Source organism: Lepidochelys kempii, chromosome 3 (genome assembly GCF_965140265.1).
Source record: "Lepidochelys kempii isolate rLepKem1 chromosome 3, rLepKem1.hap2, whole genome shotgun sequence".
Lineage (NCBI taxonomy): Eukaryota > Metazoa > Chordata > Testudines > Cheloniidae > Lepidochelys > Lepidochelys kempii.
The window spans coordinates 167,002,842-167,027,174 of NC_133258.1; the positions used below are offsets into that span (position 1 = coordinate 167,002,842).

The 24,333-nt window shown below is 39.7% G+C and overlaps 1 protein-coding gene across 9 annotated transcripts in view; it reads left to right on the plus strand.

Moving 5' to 3' along the window:
* LPGAT1 (lysophosphatidylglycerol acyltransferase 1) overlaps nucleotides 1-24,333 on the plus strand; it is a 133,979-nt gene that overhangs the window by 84,045 nt on the left and 25,601 nt on the right. For 7 of the 9 annotated variants that reach the window (XR_012158243.1, XR_012158244.1, XR_012158242.1 and 4 more), the window contains one exon: nucleotides 10,353-10,479. Coding sequence is in view for 5 of the 9 variants with exons in the window: in XM_073338978.1 (XP_073195079.1) it covers nucleotides 10,353-10,479 (127 nt within the window). In the remaining 4 variants the exon portion in view is untranslated. Of the gene's footprint in view, nucleotides 1-10,352; nucleotides 10,480-16,962; nucleotides 21,463-24,333 lie in introns of those variants that run through there. The other 2 variants (XR_012158245.1, XM_073338979.1) reach the window with 2 other exon arrangements.

Below are 24,333 nucleotides of genomic sequence, written 5' to 3' on the forward strand. Positions count from 1 at the left end.
AATTATATCTCAATTCACATTAAATAGACTAATGATAGATGTAAATAATTGTGTGAATTATACATTGAATCAGATATGCTTGCTAGAAATCTCTAGATTTATTATAATTTTGTGTTCTGAGATTTTTTTTTTTTTTGTGATGGAATAGGGTACAATGTTATAGTAATTCAGATACTGAATCCATAGGATAGTCTCAATTTGTTAAGGAATTAATGGATTTATTAGGGGAAATGAAGCATTAATTACCCTGAAAACTTTGGATGTTTATGTAGTGTGTCAAAATTTTGATAAGTTAGTTATCTCTCTTCAATAAGTTTAGGTCACCTGCTTATTTACGAGTATAGGAATTGCTATACAGGATCAGACCAGCAGTCTGTCTAGTCATAGATTATACATTCAGAAGGAATGATTGTGATCAAGTCTGATCTCCTCAAGTCTGCTAGATGGAAAGCCCTTATGAAATTTTTCTTCTCCTTATAGACTGTGATCAGGACAACCCTTAGGGATTGTGTACACTGGCACTTACAGCGCTGCAGCTTTCTCGCTCAGGGGTATGAAAAAGCACACCCCTGAATGCTACAAGTTTCAGCGCTGTAAAGTGCCAGTGTAGCACGCTGATAGCTATTCCCCTTGTGGAGGTGCGTGGGTTTTTTTGTTTTTATAGTGCTGGGAGAGAGCTCTCCCAGCACTATGCCGCGACTACACAACCATGTTAAAGCACTGCCGAGGCCAGCTCTTTAACGGTGCTAGTGAGGACATGCCTTTAGCTTTCTCTTTGTTAAGATGAGTAGATTGAACTCCTTGTGCCTTTCAATATAAGGCATGTCTTTTCTAATCCTTTAATTATCCTCAAGGCTCTCCTTTGAACTCTCTCCAATTAATCAACATCCTTCTTGAATTGTGGACACCAGAACTGGACATGATATTTCAGTAGTGGCCACACCAGTCCCAAATGCAGAGGTAATATAACCTCTCTACTCTTATTTGATATTCCCCCGTTTATTCATCCAAGGGGATCACGTTAACCCTTCTGGCCACACTAGAAGTAGCACTGGGAACACATGTTTGGCTGATTATCCACTATGACCTTCCAAGTCCTTGTCAGAGACTCTGCTTCCCAGGATAGACTCCCTCCCATTCTGTAAGTATGGGCTACATTCTTTGTTCCTAGATGTATGACTTTATATTTCGGCATATTAAAATGCATATTGTTTGCTTGTGCTCAGTTTACTAAGCAATCCATATTGCTCTTTATCAGTATCATTTACCACACCCTCAATGTTTGTCATCTGCAAACTTGATTACTAATGATTTTGTTTTTCTTTCAGGTCACTTATAAAAATGATAAATAGTGTAGGGTTAAGAACCTATCCCTGCAGGACCCCAGTAGAGAAACATCCTGTTTGATGATGATTCCCTGTTCACAATTACATTTTAAGACCTAATAATCATCCAGTTTTAATCAATTCATTGTGGGCAGTGTTGATTGCATCATTCTAATTTTTCAATTCAAATGTTTTATGGTACTAAGTCAGATGTGTCTCAGACATCTATTTACATCAACACTATTATCTTTATCAACCAAACTTGTAATACCATAAAGTTATCAAGTTAGTTTGCCATCTATTTTTCCATAAGCCCATGTTGATTGGCATTAATTTTGCTCTTCTTTAAAACTCCATTATTTTGCCTGTAGTCAAGTATCCTGTCTATGACAGCAGTTGGAACCAGATGCTTCAGAGAAAGGTGTAAGAACCCACAGTGGGCAGATGTGGCATAATCTGCCCCACATGTAGGTCTCATCTGGTCTCTAATAGTTCGAGATTGGCTTAAACCCTGAAACTCAAGGTTTCAATACTTCTTCCAAAATGTTTATTGTCGTTAATTATAACAATTCTGGATATTCTTAGTATCTATGTAAATATCCAATCCCTTTTTTTGAGCCTTGTTAAGTTCTTGGCTTCAATGACATCCTATGGCAATGAGTTCCACAGTGTTGTTATACTTTATATTTCCTTTTTGTAAGGTTTGAATTTCCTACTTTTTAATTTGAGTGCCCTCGTTTTGTTGTGTTATGAGACAGGGAGAATAGAAGTTCCTGATCTATCCTCTCTCTACCATTCATTGTTTTATATACTTTTATCATATCCCCTTTTATTTATTTATCTTGCCAAGGTAAGGAATTTCACTTTTTTTATTTTCAATTTCTCTTCACGTGAACAGAATTTTTCTAGGTCTCTGATCATACTTCTTCTTCAGCCTGATCCAAGAACCTTAATCCTATAGCTGACATCTATGTAGAAATGTATCTTAGTTCCTTTAAGTACTAAATTATGTAAGTACAAGTGAGTTGTTCCTCTTGTACCTGTACTGCACTCTTTGGAGAAACTTTTTTTTTTTTTTAAATGAACCACATTGAAAGTACAGGACTTCTCTCCCAGGAGTGAAAAGGAAAAATGTTCAGTGAAATTGCTGCCAAGGCTTGATGGCTTGTTGTCCTTAAGAGTGAGAGCCCTTGATGCCAGAAAGGAAGTGCCATCTATCTGTCTGCATACAGAAAGATTTAAATGTTCATTTTGGCACCTGATAAAAGTAACCCTGCTGAGGAATCCAGAGTGTCCCACATCAGGATGCTGTACTTGGAGCTCTCTGCCCAGAGAGAGGAATCTGTAGAGAATAATAGGTAAAATACATGCTGCACATACACCAGTAATCTAATGCTCCATGGACTGATTTTCTTTCAGAGGAAACAAGTGCTTAAATGTATGCTCAAAGGGCCTATAAAAGTCCCTTTCAGATTGTGTCTCTGAACCGTTTGCAAAGCTATATTTCTCCAAGTAACTGGACTTGATTCTCTGACGGGTTTTAAAAACAGAAAAATGTTCTGGTAGAATTCAGGTTTGTTACTTTGTTTGGTTTAGAAGTCTCTGCATTTGAATATTACTAAGCAAAAGCTAGCAAGTCGTGGTGACTTGGATCCCATTGGTCACTGAAGATATACATTCCAGAGTTTAATTCAACCAACTTTACTTTGGTAAAATAAGACCGTGTTAGAATCCACTGTATAGCAGACTCTGATAACAGGCTTTTTTTATGCATTTGATTTTATCTTTGTTGAAGTCAGATCTTAGGGCCTTCAAATGTAGTCCAGTTCATCTTTATTACTTAACTTTCAGAAATGGCTTTATTAGAGAACTGCATGAATTCACTTTTCTCTTTTGAGGAGATAGACACTGTTGCACTGTTCTTTAATTCACTAATTTTTTAAAATATAATTTTCTGATACATATCTTTTAAATAATCTATTTTTTTTAAAAATCATTGGAAAGAAAAGCATTTTTATGGGCTTTTCTCTTCCTTGATGATTAAAAGGGGGTCTTTTCAGCAAGCCAGAGAGCAAAAACACCAAACCTTGGGCCCATCCCTCCATCCCCCTATCTTCCTCTATGTTCACACATCTGTTTTTCATTTGTGCTGCTGTCACAACCACAATTGCTGGTAAACAACCTCTTATCAGGCCTGGGGATGAGTGTGCACATTAGCTTTCTCAGAACTGGACATGTTGTCGACATACTAGTGCATAAGACGGGAAGTACAATTAACCATCAACAACACACTGAAACTTGTCTCTGTACATGGATGGTGGACTCTTTGCTTTTCAGATCAGAGCCCAGTGGTAGCATGTCACCGAACTCTGTCAGAGGCAGTCCCTCCCCTTCACATTCTGCTTTGTTGCTTTACCCTGTTCCCATGGCTGATGCTGATCATCTACTGGTGCACACGCATTCCAAGGGGTTCAAAATTCCCACTCCTGGTTAAGGCCAAATGACTCAAAGGAAAAAGGAGGGCCCAAAATTTGGTGGATCCAGATGGTCAGCCTGAGTCTAATAAGCTTTAAAACTCAACTAATAAGCATTTGGACTTGGCCAGCAGGGAGAATTTTGAACCCCACTGAATCTGTCTCATAGTAGCCAGTCAGTGTCCTCTATGGGAGGAAGATAGAGCAATAAAGGAGGGTCTTAAGGGGAGCCACTGTCGCAGGCCAAGTTTTGGGTACTACTCAGCACTGATATGAAGATCAAAGGACCCGCCCACCCTGATAGAATGAGAACAGGGAAGAAATAATTATGAAAATTCACCACTACCATTATTTCAGAAGAAAAAGTACACTAAGAGACTACTTAGTTTCTCCTTTGATTTGCTTTCCTGGCCAAACAAATATTCCCTTGATAGTTGATTATTCTTATTTTTGTGTGTGTGTCCAAGTACTCTGAAGAAACAATAGTGCATGGTATGTACCTCTCACAAGGTAGCCTACTTCTACATGGTTTGTGTAGAACTGTATGTGAATGGGATCCCTGCAGGCTATTTTGAACATTCATCCTCTATTAAAAGAGAAGGATCAGGGGGGTGAATGTTTCTGAATTATTCAAAGAGAAACTAAAAGATTAAAATAATATGGCTTACAGTAAAGTGTTTGTTTGGAAAGTAGCAGCCCAGGTGAAATCTCATAAGGAGAAAACACAAGACCCCAGTGAAGTCAGTTTCAAAGTTGTTGTAGCTAGCTGCTGCTTCAGAGAGCTCTCTGGTAGTCAGGCTGTTTGATATTTCCGCTTCTACCAAAAAGGCAGATTGAGAGAGTCTTTTAATAGAAATTGAAAGTTCAAACTAGCTTGGCTGCCAGGGATGGTTGTGGTTGCCCTGGTCACACCAGAGCTGGAGGGAGGGCTTCTTGAACAGACGCATGTAAAGCATGTTTACACTACAAATTGTCAGGACTCCAATTACAACAGTGCCCCATGTTTTTTACGTCCAAATGGGTGTGTAACTTTGAACTAGGTTAAAACGGAATTAAAATTATAGCCTGGTTATGCCCATCATAAAAGTGGGGCTGTGCATTTATTGTGTAGATATGTTGGATCATATTAAAGAAGTTCTGTATTAAAATCACAAATGAGTTTGATTCCCCAGAGTTTAAATTCCAGGGTATTACTAATTAAGAGGTCTCTTGGTTTTTGGTACTGTTTCTCTCCCTCTATGTGTGAAACTTGCAAGCTGCTAATTGTGTTAGTACATTCTAAGACAGAGTCTGTTCTCAAAGCAATTCACAGAGAGAGAGACTCAAAGCAATACTCTAACAACAGAAACAGCACCCAGAGACTCCCCGCCCTTTTGTTGTATTAAAAATTGTGATTAAAATAGAGATAGAGGATGTATGTGGATGGATGCTTGGTGTGGATAATAACTGAATGATCAGGGAGGTGCCAGCCTAAGAATCCAGTGTCCATCGGCTGAAGAAGGCGTCAAGTGGAAATAACCAGAGGACCCCACCCGGAGGGCAGACTGGAATCCACCCAACAGCCTCAAGAATGGGAGAACCAAAGAACAAGATAACATCTTGGAGCTGTCAGGAATGTGCTATCTGCTGATTGATTCAGCAACAGCATGATGAAGCAATTCCCATAGACTGGCATAGGAAGAAATTCCTATAAAAATAGACTCTAAAAAGTGAGAACTTTGGGGTCTGATTCTGCAAACCAACTTCCAGGAGCATCAGATGAGCATCTGACAAGGCCCTGCTCCCTCCTCATGTCCAGGCCACCTGGCCAGTGGCTTGGCATGGGCAACTCTAAGGCTGGTAACTATGATAACAACCTTGCAGAACCTGTGTGTGTGTGTGTGTGTGTGTGTTTGTATGAATGAATGTGAGAATAAATTTGAGATTGAATGGAATGTTATAACTATAACTAACTGCTTACTATGATTCTTTCTGTATTCACAATAAATGTGGTATTTTGCCTTTTTCCCTTTAATAAGATCCTGCTGGTTTTTATTTTATTGGTACAACAGATATGCCTTATCTATGTGTTAGGAAGTCCAATTGTCCTTCAACGATCAGGATTTTAAATTGTAGTGAAAATTGCCAAGACCTTTTTAAGCAAAACAGAACCATACTCTCCCTTATGTATGATGAACATTCAGTGCTATCTAAGAATGATTTTTCAATTCAAATTCATAACAAAACCAAGAGGGGCATGGTAAGCTTGAATTTTTATTTTTATTTTTTTATTTCAAAAAGATCAGTTTGCTGCTGTAGCAAATAGCATGCCCTGATTTTTTTTTTTTTTTTAAAATCATTTCTTGGGTTCAGAAGTCTTTTTGGATGGACCTGAGAGCAGCGCCATCAAACATGCTCAGGCGGGCACAGCCTGCTCTGTCTTCGTGCAACAGCCTGCTTCCTCTTGAGTTTCAGTATTAGCCCTAGCTTTCCTGTTATTGGAAACACTTTCTCAGGGAGAACATAAATAATGCAATTCAACAAAACCAGTGAAACTGACTATACATCCAGAAATGTACCAAAAGATAAATCTTTTTTCCATTCTAGCAATTGTAGGGGTTAATTGTAACATTGTAAACATTAGTAGGAATAAAATGTTGAGACAAAAATATGATTACTTGGTGAAAATGCTGACCTTTGTGTTGGTTTACATTTGTTGTGAACTCCTGTCTTATGCGACAATAAATTTTAATGACCAGAATATTGCGTCAAGTATTTGACTTTGCCAGCAACCGTACAAAGTGTCTACTGCCCTTGCTATTCTCCTTAAATTTCTGGCTTTTTTGATAGTAGATAGTTTTAGTTAATCACATTTATTAACATCGTACTTGTGGTTTTTTTTGTTTACTAAGGCATTTAAAAAATTTTTTTCTTATATAATTTTAGATATGCCAGTAAATAACATTTCATCAAGAAGCAATGTTTAACTCCTCTTTAACTAATAAATTAATGCTTTATTAGAAAACTGTTTCTGTTAGAAAACTATTAGAAAATTCAAGTTGACAGCGTCTGTAAGTTTTCAAATGAAAGAACAAGGTTGAAGTCATGGATTCCTTCACATTCCTGATTTAAAGAGTATCTATGACTTTGACAAGTTGGTATCTTTGTGGTAGGATGCGATAGTAACTAATTTAGTTAAGAGCTGCCATGTTAAAAGCTGAGGTCTGTGAAAGGCTGAAAGAGTGCAAGACCTTTTATAGTTAGGGCTAGTGGTTTGTCGCAGGACTCAGATCTGTGGTTTCTCTTTGTGTTGAGGTGGAGCTGATTGGAGGCATCCACACAGCACTGCACTGCAATTGCTACTAAGTTAGGGCAAGCAAGTAGGAAAGCAACACATAAGAGGGAGGGAGGCAGCAGTGGCCTTCCTGCAGTGATGGAGTCCGAACCATCAGGTGTTGAGACAGCAGTTTTAAACCACTACTCTTTTTTTTAAGTAACTTAGAACAATTTTTATTGTAAAATACAAAGATTTTGGTTAAAATATTATTTTGTATTCTTCTGGCACATCTTACTAGTGATTTGTGCTTCCCACCCCATAATAAGACTAATGTTAATAGTTCATTTTTATTTCACACTATGGAAAATAAAAAATTAATTATCTTTGTGTATTTCAGGTAAATGTGTGTATATATATGTAAAAAGAGAGAGAACTGCTTTGTCTTTGCTATGAATTACTTTAGCATTAGATTGAATTTAACACTGCTAACATTAAAAATATGACTTGAGTCATTCTTCTCATCTTTCTAAATTATGTCTTCATGTTATTCAGCTAATTACAGTGGCCACTGATATTTTGGTCAGAATTAAAATCAATATTTACTGATGCTGGTTGAAACTCTGAAATTCCTTTTTAAAAAACTGAATTGTTTTGCAGTAGATGTTTGCTGGGCTTTTTTACTAGTTTTATAGTGTGGATGAAATGTTTTGAAAATTCAAAAATATAAAAATTGTTTCATGAAAATGTTTTTAGGTTTTGAACCAAGTTTCCTATTATCTCATTAGTATGATAACACCTGCTTTTTTATTGTGCTTTTTTTTATTGTGTTTTTGAGTTTTAATTTAAAAATTTTGTTCACTCCAAGACACTTGGAGAAGGGAATGATCTTTCTCTTGGTCTCTTTTGCTTAAAATGCTGGATTGGGAATGTGCTATTCTGAGGCCTGCCACAAATTTCCATGTGATTTTAGGCAGGTCTCTTAATCTCTGTTGTTCCGTTTCTCTCTCTGTACAAAGAGGACAGTAATACTTCCCTACCTAAAAAGGGTGTCTTGAGGGTAAATTATTTATTTATGTATGTTCAGATAATACAGTGGTGAATGCGGTAGGAAAGCCAATAAATATATTAATCTAAAAAATAATTTAGGTTTCGGTGTTTTTTCCCCATCTTTTGGAGTAGTGTAGGGGAAGGAGCGCTTTTACAAAACCCTAATGCTAACAGAAATATTTCCCCTGACATGTTTTAAAAGAGATTAATTTTTAAAAACTTTTTGTATGTTTTTGTCTGCATTGTTTACAAACCAAATGTTGCAACTTTGTGCTCATGCATGAGAGAGCAGCAAATTAAACTGCCCAAACTGAATGAAATACAGAATGAACTGAAGGAAAAAGTAAACTGCAGAAATGGTTAAATGTGACTTGAGGTTTCTAAAAATCTATCAGTTTTTATAATCTATGGTGGCGTTCTTTAATAATGTAGGAAAGGGGACTTTTAACATTTTTTTAAAAATATTGTGGCTTTCTGTATAAATACATATAAAAAGCAGTGTATCAAAACAAAGAGAAACAGTGAGCATGCTGGGACACAAGTCATAGATCAGGGGTTGGCAACCTATGGCATGCGTGCCAAACACGGCAAGCGAGCCGATTTTTAATGGCATGCTGCTGCCTGCCGGGTCCCAGCCGCCGGCCCCACTCAGCCCTCTGCCAAACCCAGGCCAGGACCCCGGCAGGCAGTAGCATGCCATTAAAAATCCTGCCCACCCTGGCCTGCTCTTTGCCGCCGCCCCCACCGCGGGGGCAGGGTGAAGAAACTTGGTCCTGCTGGCTGCTGCTGCAGGGCAGACAAGGTTCCCCCCCCCCCCACCTCTTCCCCCAGCGTGCTGGGTTCCTGCGTTGCCTCTCCTCCTCTCCCTCACTGCCACCAATCAGCTGATGGCCCTTGAGTGGGAGGGGGAGAAGCCGAGCAGCTCACTGCTCCGGGGAGGAGGCGGAGAAGAGGTGGGGACGGGGCCTTGGGGAAGGGGGGTGGAATCAGGGCATATTCCCTCCAGCTCCCTGCCGTGAGCGGCTCTGGGCAGGGGGCTGGGAGCACCCCCATGACCCTAGCTCACACCCCCAGCCCCCCTGCCCTGACCCCTGCACCCCCTCACACACACCCAGTCCTCTGCCATGACTCCAACCCCCCCATGTCCTGACTCCTGCACCCCCTTCACATGCCCCCAGCCCTCTGCCCTAACTCCTGCACCCCCCACACCCTATGCCCGGACTCTTGCACCCCCCACATTCCCACCCCCACCCTGAGCACCAAACGGGAGCTCCTGCACACACACACCCACCTTCCCCCTTGCACCAAATGGGAGCTGCTCAGGTAAGCACTCCACACCCAAACCTCCTGCCCCAACCCTGAGTCCTCTCCCTCATTCTAGCTCTTGGCCAGGCCCTACACCCCAACCCCCAGCCTACTCCTTCACCCCCAGCCCTGTGCTCAGTGCACTCCCACCTTCAGCTCAGTGCAGAGAGAGAGAGAGGAAGAGAACGGGCTAGAACCAGGGAGAAGGTAGGTACCCACTCTATGTGGGCAGGGCCGAGATCCCAGACTGGCAGTAGGCTGAGCCACTCGGCCCACTGCCGGTCTGGGGTCCCGGCCGCTGGCCCTGCTCAGCCTGCTTCCGGTCTAGGGTTCTGGCTGCCAACCCCTTGCCAGCTGGGGTTCCAGCCGCAGGCCCCGCTCAGCCTGCTGCCGGCCTAGGTGAACGGAACCCCAGGCTGGCAGCGTGCTGAGCGGGCCGGCTGTGTAAGATCAGCATTTTAATTTAATTTTAAATGAAGCTTCTTAAACATTTTGAAAACCTTGTTTACTTTACATATGACAATAGTTTAGTTATATAATATATAGACTTATAGAGAGAGACCTTCTAAAAAATGTTAAAATGCATTACTGGCATGCGAAACCTTAAATTAAAGAGAATAAATGAAGACTCGGCACATCACTTCTGAAAAGTTGCTGACCCCTGCCATAGATCATGTCAATAAAAATTACACTAATTGTTAGACAGTTTAGTTATTACATTGAGATTTTGACCATATTTCTGAGGTTTTACGTAGAATGATATTCACCATGTCCTTAGTCTTTCTCTTGATCTACCTGATTTTTTGGGGGATTTTAAGTAATGTTTGTACAAATTAAGTGATATAATATTAAGGAAATGTAACACTAGAATGGATGTCAAGCCAATGGAATATAATTTGATCTAATTTTTAACACCCCATCTTCTTTCTTCCACTTTATTCGTAGAGAGCAAATCAAAAGGTCTTCAGTGGGTGATAGATACAACCATTGCTTACCCTAATGAAGAACCTATAGACATCCAGACCTGGATTCTTGGCTACAGACGACCGACTGTCACACATGTACATTACAGGTAGGAAATAAAGTTTTAGTACACAGCTGAAGTAAGGCCTAAAAATCAGTTTGAGTTCTGCACAGCACATTTCAGAATATTGGAGAGATGTAGTAAAATCTTTACTTTCTGTATTTAGAAGTGGTTTGTCTAGTTGGTTAGACACAGGACTTGGGAAGCTGTTATAGGTTTCCTAATAGTGTGATGTATTGTGCTCATTGACTGATTACACTCAACAACTATTAAAACAGTGTTCTACAGGATATGGGTTTTACCTCACTGTGTAGGTTTGTTTGCAGTTGCATTATAACTGGCTTCCCTTCTATGTTGCTCATTAAGTGTCACCTAAACTGAATTGTCATCTTAAAGGAGGTTATAACCAGTCAATTTGTTTTTTAAGTATACGATTCTTCCATTAAGTAAACTTGAATCTGGGTTTATTTTGCTTGAAAATTAATAGTTTATGGTCATACTCTGAATTTTTCCGCCCCCCTCCTCCACACTGTGAAACCCACGATGCTACTCAATGCTCACAGCAGGTGCTTTCGGCCAGGGAGCATTTGTCTTTGTTAGAAAAGTATGTAGTTGAAACAGTCTTGAGGAGTAGTGTTAACTAACTAGATGTGGACCATGACCTTGCAGTGAGGGTAGACAGGGAAAAATCATATTCAATATTCTGCTAGCTGGACCATCGATAAATCTCAGGGTTTACCCAGAACCAGCTGACATGGTGTTGAACACAGCTTGTGTCTGTGTATGCGAACTGCTCACACAGTCAACATTGTGATTGTTAACCTCGCTGCTGAAAGCTGAGTTCAGTTTCCATTTAATCTTTTAACCAAGACAACCCTTTTTTGGATAAAAAAGTGCTAAGGGAGCTAGCAGAGTAGCATTAGGGAAATGACAGCATCCCAGACGAACCTAGGTAGGGACATTGGTAAAAGAGAATTCCTCCTATGCTAGCCCCTTCTTGAAGGGACCAGCTCAGTGAATGAGGGAGGAAGTCTATCTGCTGGTGACTTGTCTGGATTTTTTTTTTCCCCAAGAGAGAGAAGTGATATAGTTCAATTTTAAGGGGGTGCACATGAAAGAGGAAAATTGAATAGTTTTATTTTAAGGTTGTTCACTTGGTCTGTTTGTCATGTGAGGCTCTTGGTTGGATAGCTCAGAAAAGAAACCTTCCCCCTAAAAGTTTTGCAGTGCACTTCCATCCCCTGATCGGGCGCATGCATGTACACTCACGCACAAAATGAAACCATTGACTTTGGAAGCACATAATGATAATGATTCTCCGACTTCTAAATCAATGAAGCAAAGCAGGGAATTTCACTAATGCTTGGTGTGGGGGAAAGAGGGGGCACAATTTTTCTGTGAATGGGTTCATTGGAAGGAAACTGTCAATAGTGTTGTGACTTAATGTTGGCTGTGAAAAAGCTATTAATCCCTGTTTCCCAGAAAACAGGTTGCATACGTATCATTGGGTAAACAGTTGACTACAGACCAGGTTGGCACCAGCCTTGAAATGATCCTTCAAATTAAAAAACGGAAAGGGGATGCCTTTTGTTTACTGTTTGTTCTAATCAGTGGAATAGGTTTCCTGAAAAATTAAATTGGCATTTATTAACTGTGTTATGTATTCAGTTAAATGCTGTCACTGGGCATGCCCTCTGTACTGAAAATACACATGTAGCTATTGTGGCAGTGTGGAGCAACTCACAGGCCCAAGGAAAGGAGAGGTGGGGCAGATATTTTTATAACAAGAAAAGTATCATTGTTGCTTGTGGTGGTCTTTCATGCACTATTCTAACAATATGTTCAATGTTAATGCATATTCAGGACATTTTAAATAAATATAGACTTGAAAAACAAAGCACTTAATATAAACTGTTAAATAAAAGCTACATTAGCAGAATGAGGCAAACTAGTTGCTTTTGAAGACCCCATAAGCAATAGAATTGAAATTTAGAAATGAGCTACATTAGTCTCATTGTAGTTAAATTTAGTTAATCTTGAACATTCATTTTATGTTCTTAATTTTCATACCATGAAACTAGATTGTAAGGAGACATAAAATTATGGTTGGCACGAACACTGATTGCACTATAATAATAATTTCTCTGTGCTCTATATTTTGGGTTGAAAAACAGTCAAGCAGTTATTCTTCTGATCTTGACTGTATTCCTTTGGTCTCATTATACTCTGAGGTTATGAAGTTTATTACCGGGAGGTGCTCAAAGGTTATGAGGAAGGGTCCATACAAAGTACCTACAGAGAGAGAGAGAGTGAGTTTAAATATCAACATTGTTGATTATTTTGCTTGTAATTATATCATCAGAAACATTCAATTTAACCATCTTACTTGGATGCGGTTGCAGAGGGAAATCAGTTAATTAAGTGTTGCTGGGGCAGGAAACCATTGTTTCCAGTTCCTGGGTTCTGGACATTTGCATAACTCTGAGCTATATTTGGCACAAAAAGTGGCGTGTTATCACCTTTGCTCTCCCTTGTTCTTGGGAATGTCAGGCCTGACTCTGCCTCTCGCCCCCCCCTCCCCCCCCCCGGCCGCAGATAATGTACAGTCATGTTAGGCTATTGTTAGCAGCTAGTAATTGTCCAGGGTTTGGGGGTGCCCTAACTAGGTCCCATTTTCTCGTGGCTCATTCCTCCTATACCAGGGCCCAGGAGATATTGGCATAGGAACTTTACAGCTGCACTATGCAACCAGAGGATTTCTCTACCTCGGGGAACTCCTCTCATGCTTTTGTTTTGTTAAAAGATGGGTTTAAGCCTGCTTTGAGCAGCAAACCTGAAGCTGCTATAGCAGGGCAGAGGATCTGGCCGTAGGAATACAGGTCCCTTCTCCCAAAAATATCTAGTCACCTGTGTCCCTGTCCACAACAGGAGAGAGAGGGAATGAATCCCATCCTCGGTGCCAAAAGCCTCTACATCCCACTCCTCCACAAATGCCAAAGGCTCCAGGTGTCTCCTATCCAGCTATCTAACCCTCTTTATTCCCACTTGATAACTTCCATAATGTACTTGCATGTTTAAATATAAAATTCCACAGCATACTGAAAATTTGGGGATGTGTAGAATTGTATTTAACATCAAAATAATAATCCAAAGTCTCCTATATAGATTATATTTATCAGTAAAAACTTCCATTTCCTAGTTAACCTGAAGTTGCTTGAGATTTTCCAGTTTGCCATACTGGAAAGAGAAAGTGTTATTTACTCCTTCATATAGCACAAGAACTAGGGGTCACCCAATGAAATTAATAGGCAGCAGGCTTAAAACAAACAAAAGGAAGTACTTCTTCACACAGCTCAGTCAGCCTGTGGAACTCGTTGCCAGGAGATGTTTCGAAGACCAAAACTATAACAAGGTTCCAAAAAGAATTAGCCATTTATGGACCTATCCTCCATAAACTTATTAGCCAAGATGGTCAGGGATGCAGCCCCATGCTCTGGTTGTGCCTACCCTCTGACTGCCAGAAGCTAGGAAGAGAACAGGGATTACTTGATGAGTGCCTGTTCTGTTCATTCCCTCTGAAGCACGTAACATACTTGGAAGACAGGGTAATGGGCTAGATGGACTGTTGATCTGATCCAGTAGGGTCGTTCTTAACTAGGGGGCCTTGCCACAGAATTTAGATCCAGCCTGCCACACAATAAACAAGGCCTTGACTATGTTTATGCTGTCAGCATCTCACTTTCAAGAACACAATATTTAAAGTAACATTTGATTTTGAAAGATACCTCATACAATTTCATGCAGTAGTTAGTTATCTAACCTGGAACACTGGTTAACTAACCCACTAGAAATACCAATAATACTATAGTTAAGGCTACAGTTTAGTCATGGGTATTTTTAGTAAAAGTCATATATAGGTCACGGGCAATAAAGAAAAATTCATGGCCTGTGATCTGTCCATGACTTACACCATAAATACCCCCTGACTAAATCTTGGGGGGGGGGAGCCCCCTGCTGGAGGGGAGCGGAGCCTGGGGTGAGGGAGCTGCCAGCGGCTGCTCCGGCCACCCCAGGACCACTACTTAGGCGGTCCCCAGGGCCTGCCGCATCGGCTGCTGCTTGGGTGGGCCCTGGGGCCAGCTACCTAGGGCCGCCTAAGCAGCAGCCTGTGTGGCTGGCCCAGGAGCCACTGTCCCATATGTCTTCTTGTAATGTGTGTAATTGCATTATAGGGAGCTGTAGCACTTCAGAAATGCCCCCAACTTTCCTTCTCACTTTCAGCACTGATTTAAAATGCATTTGTTCTGCACAATGATATCAGGTTAATAATATTAACTATTAACTTTTCTGAATCATAAATACACACATAAGAACAAATTAGTTATAGATTCAGAGATTCCAGGGCCAGAAGGACAACTGTGATCATCTAGTTTGATCTCCTTTATCACACAGCCCATAGGACTCTCTCTGCCCTCATAGATCTTAAAGCAGGTCTTTTAAAAAAACATCCCATCTTGATTTAAAAATTGCCAGTGATGGAGAACCCACCATGACCCCTAGTAAATTGTTCCAGTGGTTAATTACCCTCACTGTCAAAAATGTACACCTTATTTCCAGTCTGAGGGAACACCAATTTCATCCATTTTAGTCCGTGTCTTTTTCCCCTGGGGCATCCTCTGATCAGAGAACTGTCTCTCCACTTCTTATTTACCTCACTCTACCATAGTGGTTCCATGGAGTCAGACAATGTTGTTACATAATTGACTGCACGGTCAAAATGAGGGACTGGTACCTGCTTCTTTCTCCTCAGAATTAGAGTATGCAACCTCTCAGCCCCTATCAGCCTAGCATGGTTTTTGGCTGGATGTTGCACAGCTGCATTTCAATGACAACTCTTTTTTTTTTTTGACCGCTTGAAATCTTTTCTGGAACTGCAATTGTCAGAATTGTTGAGAACCTGTGGAGACAGAGAGAGAGAGAGGTGTGTGTAATAGAACAATAGATCACAGTTTAGAAAAACGGTTGTCATTGAGGCAGTTTGCAGTGTTAATGAAAATCTTAGTTCTACTGTCACAATGTTGGAACTGTTCCAGAAATGAGAATTCAGGTTAATTGAAGCCCAGTGAATTTGCATCGGTTTCTTTTGATTTTGTGTACTTGTTTTGAGATAGGCAGCTGGACCATTTAGACTGTTGCCAGATTGTATGCCTGTGGAGTGTTTCATACATATATTCTTCTAGCAGCCTTACTTGTCCAAAAATACAAAGGTTACAGCTGTCTTGTGTTCACTGTGTCAGTTCTTAACCAGAAACTGTTCTGAAACAGATTTAGACCCACTCACACTACTTTATTTTGCCCATTTCTGCCCACCCTTTAACAGCCAGCCTGAATGCTGTCACATTATTCCATCCCTGGTTGGAAAGGGGAAATATTACTTTCTATTGTACTAGATGAATCTCCCCACTGTATTTTCCACTGAATGCATCCGATGAAGTGAGCTGTAGCTCACGAAAGCTTATGCTCAAATAAATTGGTTAGTCTCTAAGGTGCCACAAGTACTCCTTTTCTTTTTGCGAATACAGACTAGCACAGCTACTCTGAAACAACCACCATGGTGGATAAAGAGAAGCAGTGGATAGAATTTGCTTAATCTTCAATAGAGCTGGTAAAAAAAAAAAAAAGTTTCAATAAAAGTTACCATTTTGAAGGGTTGGAAATGGAACAACTTACCTACGTTTTTCACAAATTTTTTTTTAATTTGAATTTTCCTGCCCTTTTTCCTTTATGCCACAAGGTGCAATAAAATATGAAGTCCAGCATTATTTATTTTCTTTTTTCCAATTTGTAAGATTTAAAAAATATCTCCATTTTATGAAAACTTAGAGTAGTGTGGTAAGTATTTTAATGCTGTAGAAGAGGGGGTGAATAGTGAGATGTAAAAAAGTTAATTTTCATATTTTCTTGGGTGGTAGGAGGAAAAGTGTGGTGGTGGTGCAGTTTGTTTCAGATGCATCTATTTCACAACTGTTCCCTCCATTTCCTTCCACTTCTCTCCCAAACAATCTTTATGGGCTTCATTATTCAAGAGACCATGATAAGAGCCTTTTTGCCAGTCCTGCTAGCTAGGAATGGGATCATTATTAAAGGCCAGCTGCTACATAGTTTGGTGTGATGGAGTTGCCTTAGCAGATTATTTGTATTGCTCAAAACTAAGGACAGTTCTAATCAGATTTTAATTCACTGTGCATCCAACAGGAATTTAACTAGTAACATAGTAAGGATTAATCTAGGAATCCTAATTAAGATAGCAAAAAGACTCCCAGTTTTGTTAAGGTATCTAGTCTTCATTATGGCATTCGTTCCTTAAGCTTTATATTACTAACAAGGTCTGCTATGCAAAACTCAGAATCAGCTTTATAAATTCTGCTCTTCTGATGCTGTTTGCAGAATGAATGTTTGTTTTTTAATTATTTTGAGAGGTTATTTGTTTGTGTAAATGAATGTAAACTAAGGCCTTATCTAAACTTACAGGGGGTTTGATGTCCGGCGATCAATGAGTCAGCAGGTGATTTAGTGGGTCTAGTGAAGACCCGCTAAATCAACCGCAGATCGCTCTCCCGTCGACTCCTGTACTCCACCTGAACAAGAAATGCAAGGGGAGTCGATGGGAGAGAGTCTCCAGTCGACGTCGCATAGTGTGGACCCCGTGGTAAGTAGATCTAAGTACGTCGACTTCAGCTACATTATTCACATAGCTGAAGTTGCGTAACTTAAATCGATCTCCCCCTGTAGTATGTAAAGAACCCAAGAGAGCCATTGTTAGCAAAGGAATATGATGTCACAAATTATAGTAAGCTGAAAACAGGTTGAAGTGTGGGGAGGGAGGGCAGTGAAATAAAAATGTGTAGTTCAATACATTTGTGTAATTGTATTCTTATAGCATAGTTTTAGGTGGTTTGTATTCCTTTTTTTGGGGTAATACTTTTGTATTACCATAGTGTTGTGGACTATGACCCCACTGTAGTAGGAGCTGTACAAACACAGAACAAAAAGATAGTCCTTGCCCCAAAGAGCTTATAGTCAATTATTTTATTATTTATTGGGATGCTTTTTAGACTTTGTGGTTTCAACTACCAGGAATATGGCAGAGAAGGAAAATGTCCCAGAATAACTCAAATCCCCCAGCCAGCAAGGATTTGCCTATCTCTTCACGGAGGACACTATGAGACAGAAAACATAGGTTGTGTTGAATCCACTACCATGTCAGGCCTTGTCTGACATCTTCACTGCCAACTGTATGTTCCACTCCATGCATCTGATGAAGTGGGTTTTAGCCCACGAAAGCTTATGCCCAAATAAATTCGTTAGTCTCTAAATTGCCACAAGGACTCCTCGTTGTTTTTACTGCCAACAATGAAGCTATCAACAAAAGGTTAGGTAACAGTATACAATAATCTCACACATTGGCTCCGGCAACAACAGGGTGAAGGTTCAGTGCCTTAAGTGTTATCTTAAGGATTGTATTTATTGTTCAGAGTTCCCCGGGCAAATTAATCCTTTAAAAACAGGACACAGTTAATACATCAGAAATGTTGTGTTGATTTAATGACCTTAGTTTGTATTTGGGCAAAAATCCTGAACTACACTTTTTTTAAATGGGTACCTGAAGTATTAGGATTATTGAATTTCCCTAAACTTTTGCACTTGCAATGGGTGACACTTTACCATTTATCCCAGTATAAGGACAAAAATGCATCAAAACCATTCTTATTTCCCGGCAACCCTTAATCTGAGAAATAATTCCAAGAGCATCAAACTCTAGAAGAAATTTTATACCAAAAATTAGTGAAGGTCTATCCAGATTAAGAACTGGTTAAAAAGAGAAACTGTTCTGGAAGTGAAAAAGACAAGACTGAGATGGAACTAAAAGCTGCTGTTTCCAGTTAAACTTAGTATATCATGGCAAGGTTCTATCACAGTCCCAAGTGTATACATATCCTTTGAATCAATATATAGTAGAATCAGTGAGCAGATCAAGGAAGCCAGTTCTCCCTAAGAATTTCTCATGCTTCCATTACTGTAGTATGTATTTGTCGTGTTCATTTATTAAAGATGTCAGGTACTCTCTATATCTAGGTTCAGTGGGTCATCTTGGAGGAAGAAAAACTTGTTACTGACACTTCTCAGAATTAAAACTTTGTTTAGAAACTTGAGGTTGTTCAAATCCAAGCTTTACAGAACATAATTGTAGGGATGGCATAGCCTCTCTACATCAAAAGCAGAAGTACTTTGGTGAGTAAGGATTCTATGTCATGGGCGGAATGTCTACTTACCATTTCTTATGGGATGTGACTAGATAACCTGTTCCGCCCCAGCTTTCATGTATCCAAGGAAATTATATGTTGATAAGAAGTAAATCTTCAGCAACATAAAATATCCTCAAATTATGTATCTTGGTTTGATTACTGAGCTTGAATTATTAGAATCCTGCTTAATTCTGGTCATCTCTCATATTGTTCCTAGTGTCAAAGTCAGATTCAAAAGCTCAAGCTAACTTATTTATACTGATAAGCCAAAGCCAATTTAACATAAGAGACAAAAGGAAGCAGAAACTGACAAATATACATACATATCTTATTTGCATACTAACATTTACCAATCTCCTAGCTCAGTAGAAGCTCTAAGTTAATTAGTTTGAGAACCCATTGTCCTTAATGTTTCTCTTCCTGACAACTATATTTCAACAAACCCACCAGATGCATTTCTTTAATGAATTATAATTTCAGTATAATTCATTCTACTTTAACATTAGGAAAGCTTATTTCATGTGAATATACAATTGCATGTTCTTCAATAATATGAACAATTGTTTAGGCCCAGGGAGAATGTATCATTAGTTTAGGCAACTATGTGGAGAAGGGGGATGTCAAAATTTGGTGAAAGCCTATAAAGATTTTCATATGCAATTTTTTTTACTATGCTTGTGAAAGTGATTGTTTTCATGGTTTGACAACTTCAAACTTTTATAAAAACTACTTTGAAACCAAGTTTTTCATTTATCCTTTCCATGCTTCTTTTGTAACAGATGATAGTTTTAAATGTTATTACTACTACTAATGCATAGCTCTTATATAGTGCTTTTCATCAGTAGATCTCAAAGTGCTTTACAAAGAGAATTTTGATTATCATTTTACTTGCAACCCATTTAATACATTTGGCCTATTCTTGCCATCTTAAAACTTGAATCAATGACCACTAAACTTAATGGAAGTGACTTCACTGTTAATGCAGACAAAACTCTCACTGAGTAACACAGAAGAGGCCTTCACTGGGAACACAGCCTGCATAAGGACTAAACCCACTGATGGCCAATAAATCTGTGACAATAAGAGAATTGGTATGTTTCCACTTAATGATTTTGACTTGAGAAAGAGGAACCCCTGGGAGGTTTTTGGGTAAAGCCACAAATTCTGACACTGATGTGATTCTGGATAGTTTTAATTCCTGTTACCATGGTTGTCTTCCGCTCCCCACTTGCCCCCCCACCCTCCCGCAATCCTAATCTTTAGACTAAAAATGACCAATTCTTTCAATCTTTCTTCATAGGTCATATCTTCTAACCCTCTTATTTTTGTTGCTCTCCTCTGAACTGCCTCCAGTTTGTCCACAACTTTTAGTGTGGTGCCAAAATCTGGACTCAGTATTCCAGCGGAGGCCTCACCAGTGCTCAGTAGAGCGGAACTATCTCCCATGTCTTACATAAGATATTCGTGCTAATACATCCCAGAATATTTCCCTTTTTTGGAACAGCATCACGCTGAGTCATAATCAGTTTGTGAACCACTATAACCCCCAGATCCTTGTCTGCAGTACTTCTGCCTTGCTGTCCCCCATTTTGTATTTGTATTTAATTTTTCCTTCCTAAGTGTAGTACCTTGCACTTGACTTTATTGAATTTATATTGATTTATCATTTTACATCATCTCACATCCTCCTATTGATTACTTTTCCCTGTTAAAATGTTTTGCTTCCTTCCCCTTAGCATGTAACTTATATCAATTTATGCTAATTTGCATGCATGTAACTTACACATGTAACCTTTGTGAATTTGGCCCACTATCTCCTGGTCTTACCATTTTTGTTGTTTTCCCCTGAACTTCCTTACGTGCAATACATCACCATCCTGTGGATAAAGTGCTGTCTAGAAATTACTGCTGTATTCCAGGTGCAGTCACACCAGAGCCATTTAACCAACTATGAGTTCCCTGCTACACAGCAAATGTTCTAAGTGTTGGAGGCCTGGCCAGTAGGTTCTCTGAACTGTGTAGATACACAGGCCAAAACTTGTGTAGGGAGTGGGTAGCAAGATGCATCCACTGTTTCAGCCTCCACAGAATGGCTGAGCATTGGCGTTTGCTGTACATCTTGTCTGAAATGGAGGTTGTGGGGAGGAGAGGAAGAAAACTTTACTTATGGGTGTGGAAGAGCATTTGGCACTTAATATGTGCATATGCATGCTTAAACTGTGGTTTTTGGGGGTGGGGGAAGTCTATCCAAATCTGTGAAAAGTATAAGTGCTTTCCACTTGACATAGCTGACTTTCTTGAATCCACAGTTGTTGACAGAGCATGCTGCCATTAAGACTATAACATTCTAAAATAGGACTGTTCATAAGAATCTCTAGCTTTCTCCCTCTTCCCCCAGCTTTTCCTATTTGGGCGTAAGAACACTATTCGGCATTGGGCAATTAGCTGCATTTCATTCATGTTCTGTATGTGTAATGGATAAGTGTGTGTTTAACGTTTTATTCTTCTGGCAGCCAAAGTGAAAATAATTATTTGATCTGGCATAAGTGACCATCTGTGTGATAAAATGAGATTGATTATATAATTACATAAAGACAACTTCACTGGACTCTTATTTCATGATTGCAGCCAAACTCCCAGGAAGGCAAAATTGTGTGACAAGGTTCTTGCTGCAATTAGTGAGATGGACTTTGATATTTCTTTACGAAAATGAAGGAAGTTGAACCTTAGTTAATTGTAAAAAGAAGAGGAGTACTTGTGGCACCTTAGAGACTAACCAATTTATGTGAGCATAAGTTTTCATGAGCTACAGCTCACTTCATCGGAGTGAAGTTCAAGTGAGCTGTAGCTCACGAAAGCTTATGCTCACATAAATTGGTTAGTCTCTAAGGTGCCACAAGTACTCCTTTTCTTTTTGTGAATACAGACTAACACGGCTGTTACTCTGAAACCTTTAGTTAATTGTGAGTCTCTAGTTTCTCTCAGCTGATTACTGATAAATAATGATGTAAAAAGAGGGGTAGGGTTTTATAGCAGAGCAGTTTTTCCCCCTGATAAAAAAGAAATCAAGAAAGAATTAAATTCCATTCTGCTTGAGCTTTTTAGTCTTGTTTGTTTCCTTCTATCGAAACCTATTAATCAGGAAATTGCAGTCCTGGGAAGAGAGATGCCAATCAGGTAAAACAAGATAAGGACAGTTTAAAAACAAAACAAAACTAGAAGGATGCCATTGCTAGGTAAGACTCAAAAAATGTGAGATGTTAAATCTCCCTTTGTTTCCAGTCATGACAGCTCACTACATTTGACTTCATGAGGAATTCAACAGAAGTTCAATTTTTAGTTCGCAGTCTCAATGCTGGTTATAGAAATATGAGTAAGAGCCAACCTGATCAATGGGGATAACGGCAGGTTTTGCAAATAGACAGGAGAGTAGCACAAGAAAGTAAATCCAGTTTAACATCAGTGCTGCACTAACTAGAGATGCCACAAAAAATGAGCAGTGTTTAGATAAGACCTACTGGAGTGCAGGGAAAAGACCATCTTTGGGTTCCTGTAACAATAGATTCTGAAGACTTTTACAGTTGAAGGACCACCCTACTGAAACAGAATGAGCCCATAGAATCCAAAAAAGGTAACAGTTTTAGAAGTATAAATTCTAGGGGAGCCACCTTGTGGACAAAAAAGATATTTGTGGCAGCATGTGATTTTTTTAAAAAAATAAATAAATAACCAATTTGAGCTGCAGCTCACAAGACACATTGCGGAGTTTGTTCCAGCTTTAAAAAAAAAAAAACTTAATAACTAATATTGTGTCTGTCAGATCACACCCATTAATCTGAAATAGTAAGAATAACTTTTATCTAGAAGATATTTGAAAATGTCAAAGTATACTAGAATGGATGGTTGCTACGATACCAAACAATGACATCCTATGTTGTTGGAGCCTGTGACGTTTCCCGGGGATGTGAGGCATGTTGCTAACCCCGAGGAAGCCTTGTCTGTGCCTGCTGAGGATCAGCTCTCCAACTTCACTGGCCAGGGGCATAAAGTTGCCGGGTGCCCAGTTTTCGACCAGCAAGTCCGATCAAAAAGGGTACCAGGCAGTATCTGGTCAGATTCACTCACCAGACACCAAAAGTCCGGTTACCATGGGTGGGGAGCTGTGGGAGGCGCTGGGTAATCAACGTTCAGCAGCCCCTGCTCAGCCAGAGCTGCCTCCTACCCGCATCTCCTGGGCGGGCAGGCTTTGCATCAGGCTGCAGCTCCGGAGCAGAGAGAGCTCAGTGAGGAGGGAGGTGGAGAGGATCCAGCTGTGAGGAAGGGGGACAGGAGCGAGTCGGGGATGGGGCCTTTGGGGAAGAGGTGGAGTGTGGGGCAGGAGCATCTGATTGTCAGCAGTTAAGAAGTTGGTAAATCTACATGGGCACCACAAGCACCGCACCCCCACCCTTAGAGGCCTACGCTGGTCCCACTGTCTTTACAGTTTAGCAATAGGCATGGTCCAACCCCTGTGTCCTCTGAGCATCTCCCTGGAGTATAAACGGAACACCCAGCTTACCAGTTCCTCCTCAGAATTCTGCTCTGTTTCACATACAGCACTTAGATGTGTTTTAGAGTGAAATCAAGAATAGGTTTATTTTAACAAAGAATAGAGATTCAAGTAATAGCAAGTAGAAGTATGGAAACAATTGTTACAAATAAAAATCATAACATGCATTCTAGAGCCTAGACTTAATTAACAAGGTACTATCCTATCTAATAAAGTATTGCTCACCAGTGCTTTACAGCTAGTTTGGCTGTGACCCCTCTTCCATGACACACAACATGCTGTCAGTTTGTGTCCCTCATGAAGGATCCAGTGTGTTTCCTTGCATTTGATCTTAGTTGTAAACAGGACATCCTGATGCTGATTGTTCGGGTTTTTTCTCTGTAGATTTTTTCTCTTGTAGATTTCACAAATCTTTCAACTGGTATCTGGCCCAGAATGCAAATAGGCATCCACTGTGAGGCATACAATACTCTCATGGCCAGAGATAAGCATCTTGTTACCGCCTGACTGAAAGGAACACATCTGAGATATGTTACCTCCTGGTGACCTGCCTTAACTCCCAGAATTTAAGTACATAATTTTTATTATAGCAATTAACTCAGAACAAATTAACTCAATTAAAAAAATTATTTGCAATTACTTGCAGTTTTAATCGCACTGTTAAACAATACTAGAATACCAATTTAAATTTATTATAAATATTTTGGATTTTTTCTTCATTTTCAAATATATTGATTTCAATTACAACACAGAATACAAAGTATACAGGGCTCACTTTATAGTTTTGGTTACAAATATTTGCCCTGTAAAAAAGATAAACAAAAGAAATAGTATTTTTTCAGGTTTCAGAGTCGCAGCCGTGTTAGTGTGTATCCGCAAAAAGAAAAGGAGGACTTGTGGCACCTTAGAGACTAACAAATTTATTTGAGCATAAGCTTTCGTGAGCTACAGCTCACTTCAGTTCACCTCATACAAATATTGTAGTGCAATCTCTATCACATAAGTGCAGTTTACAAATGACTTGTAGTCTCTAAAATTTTACGTTTT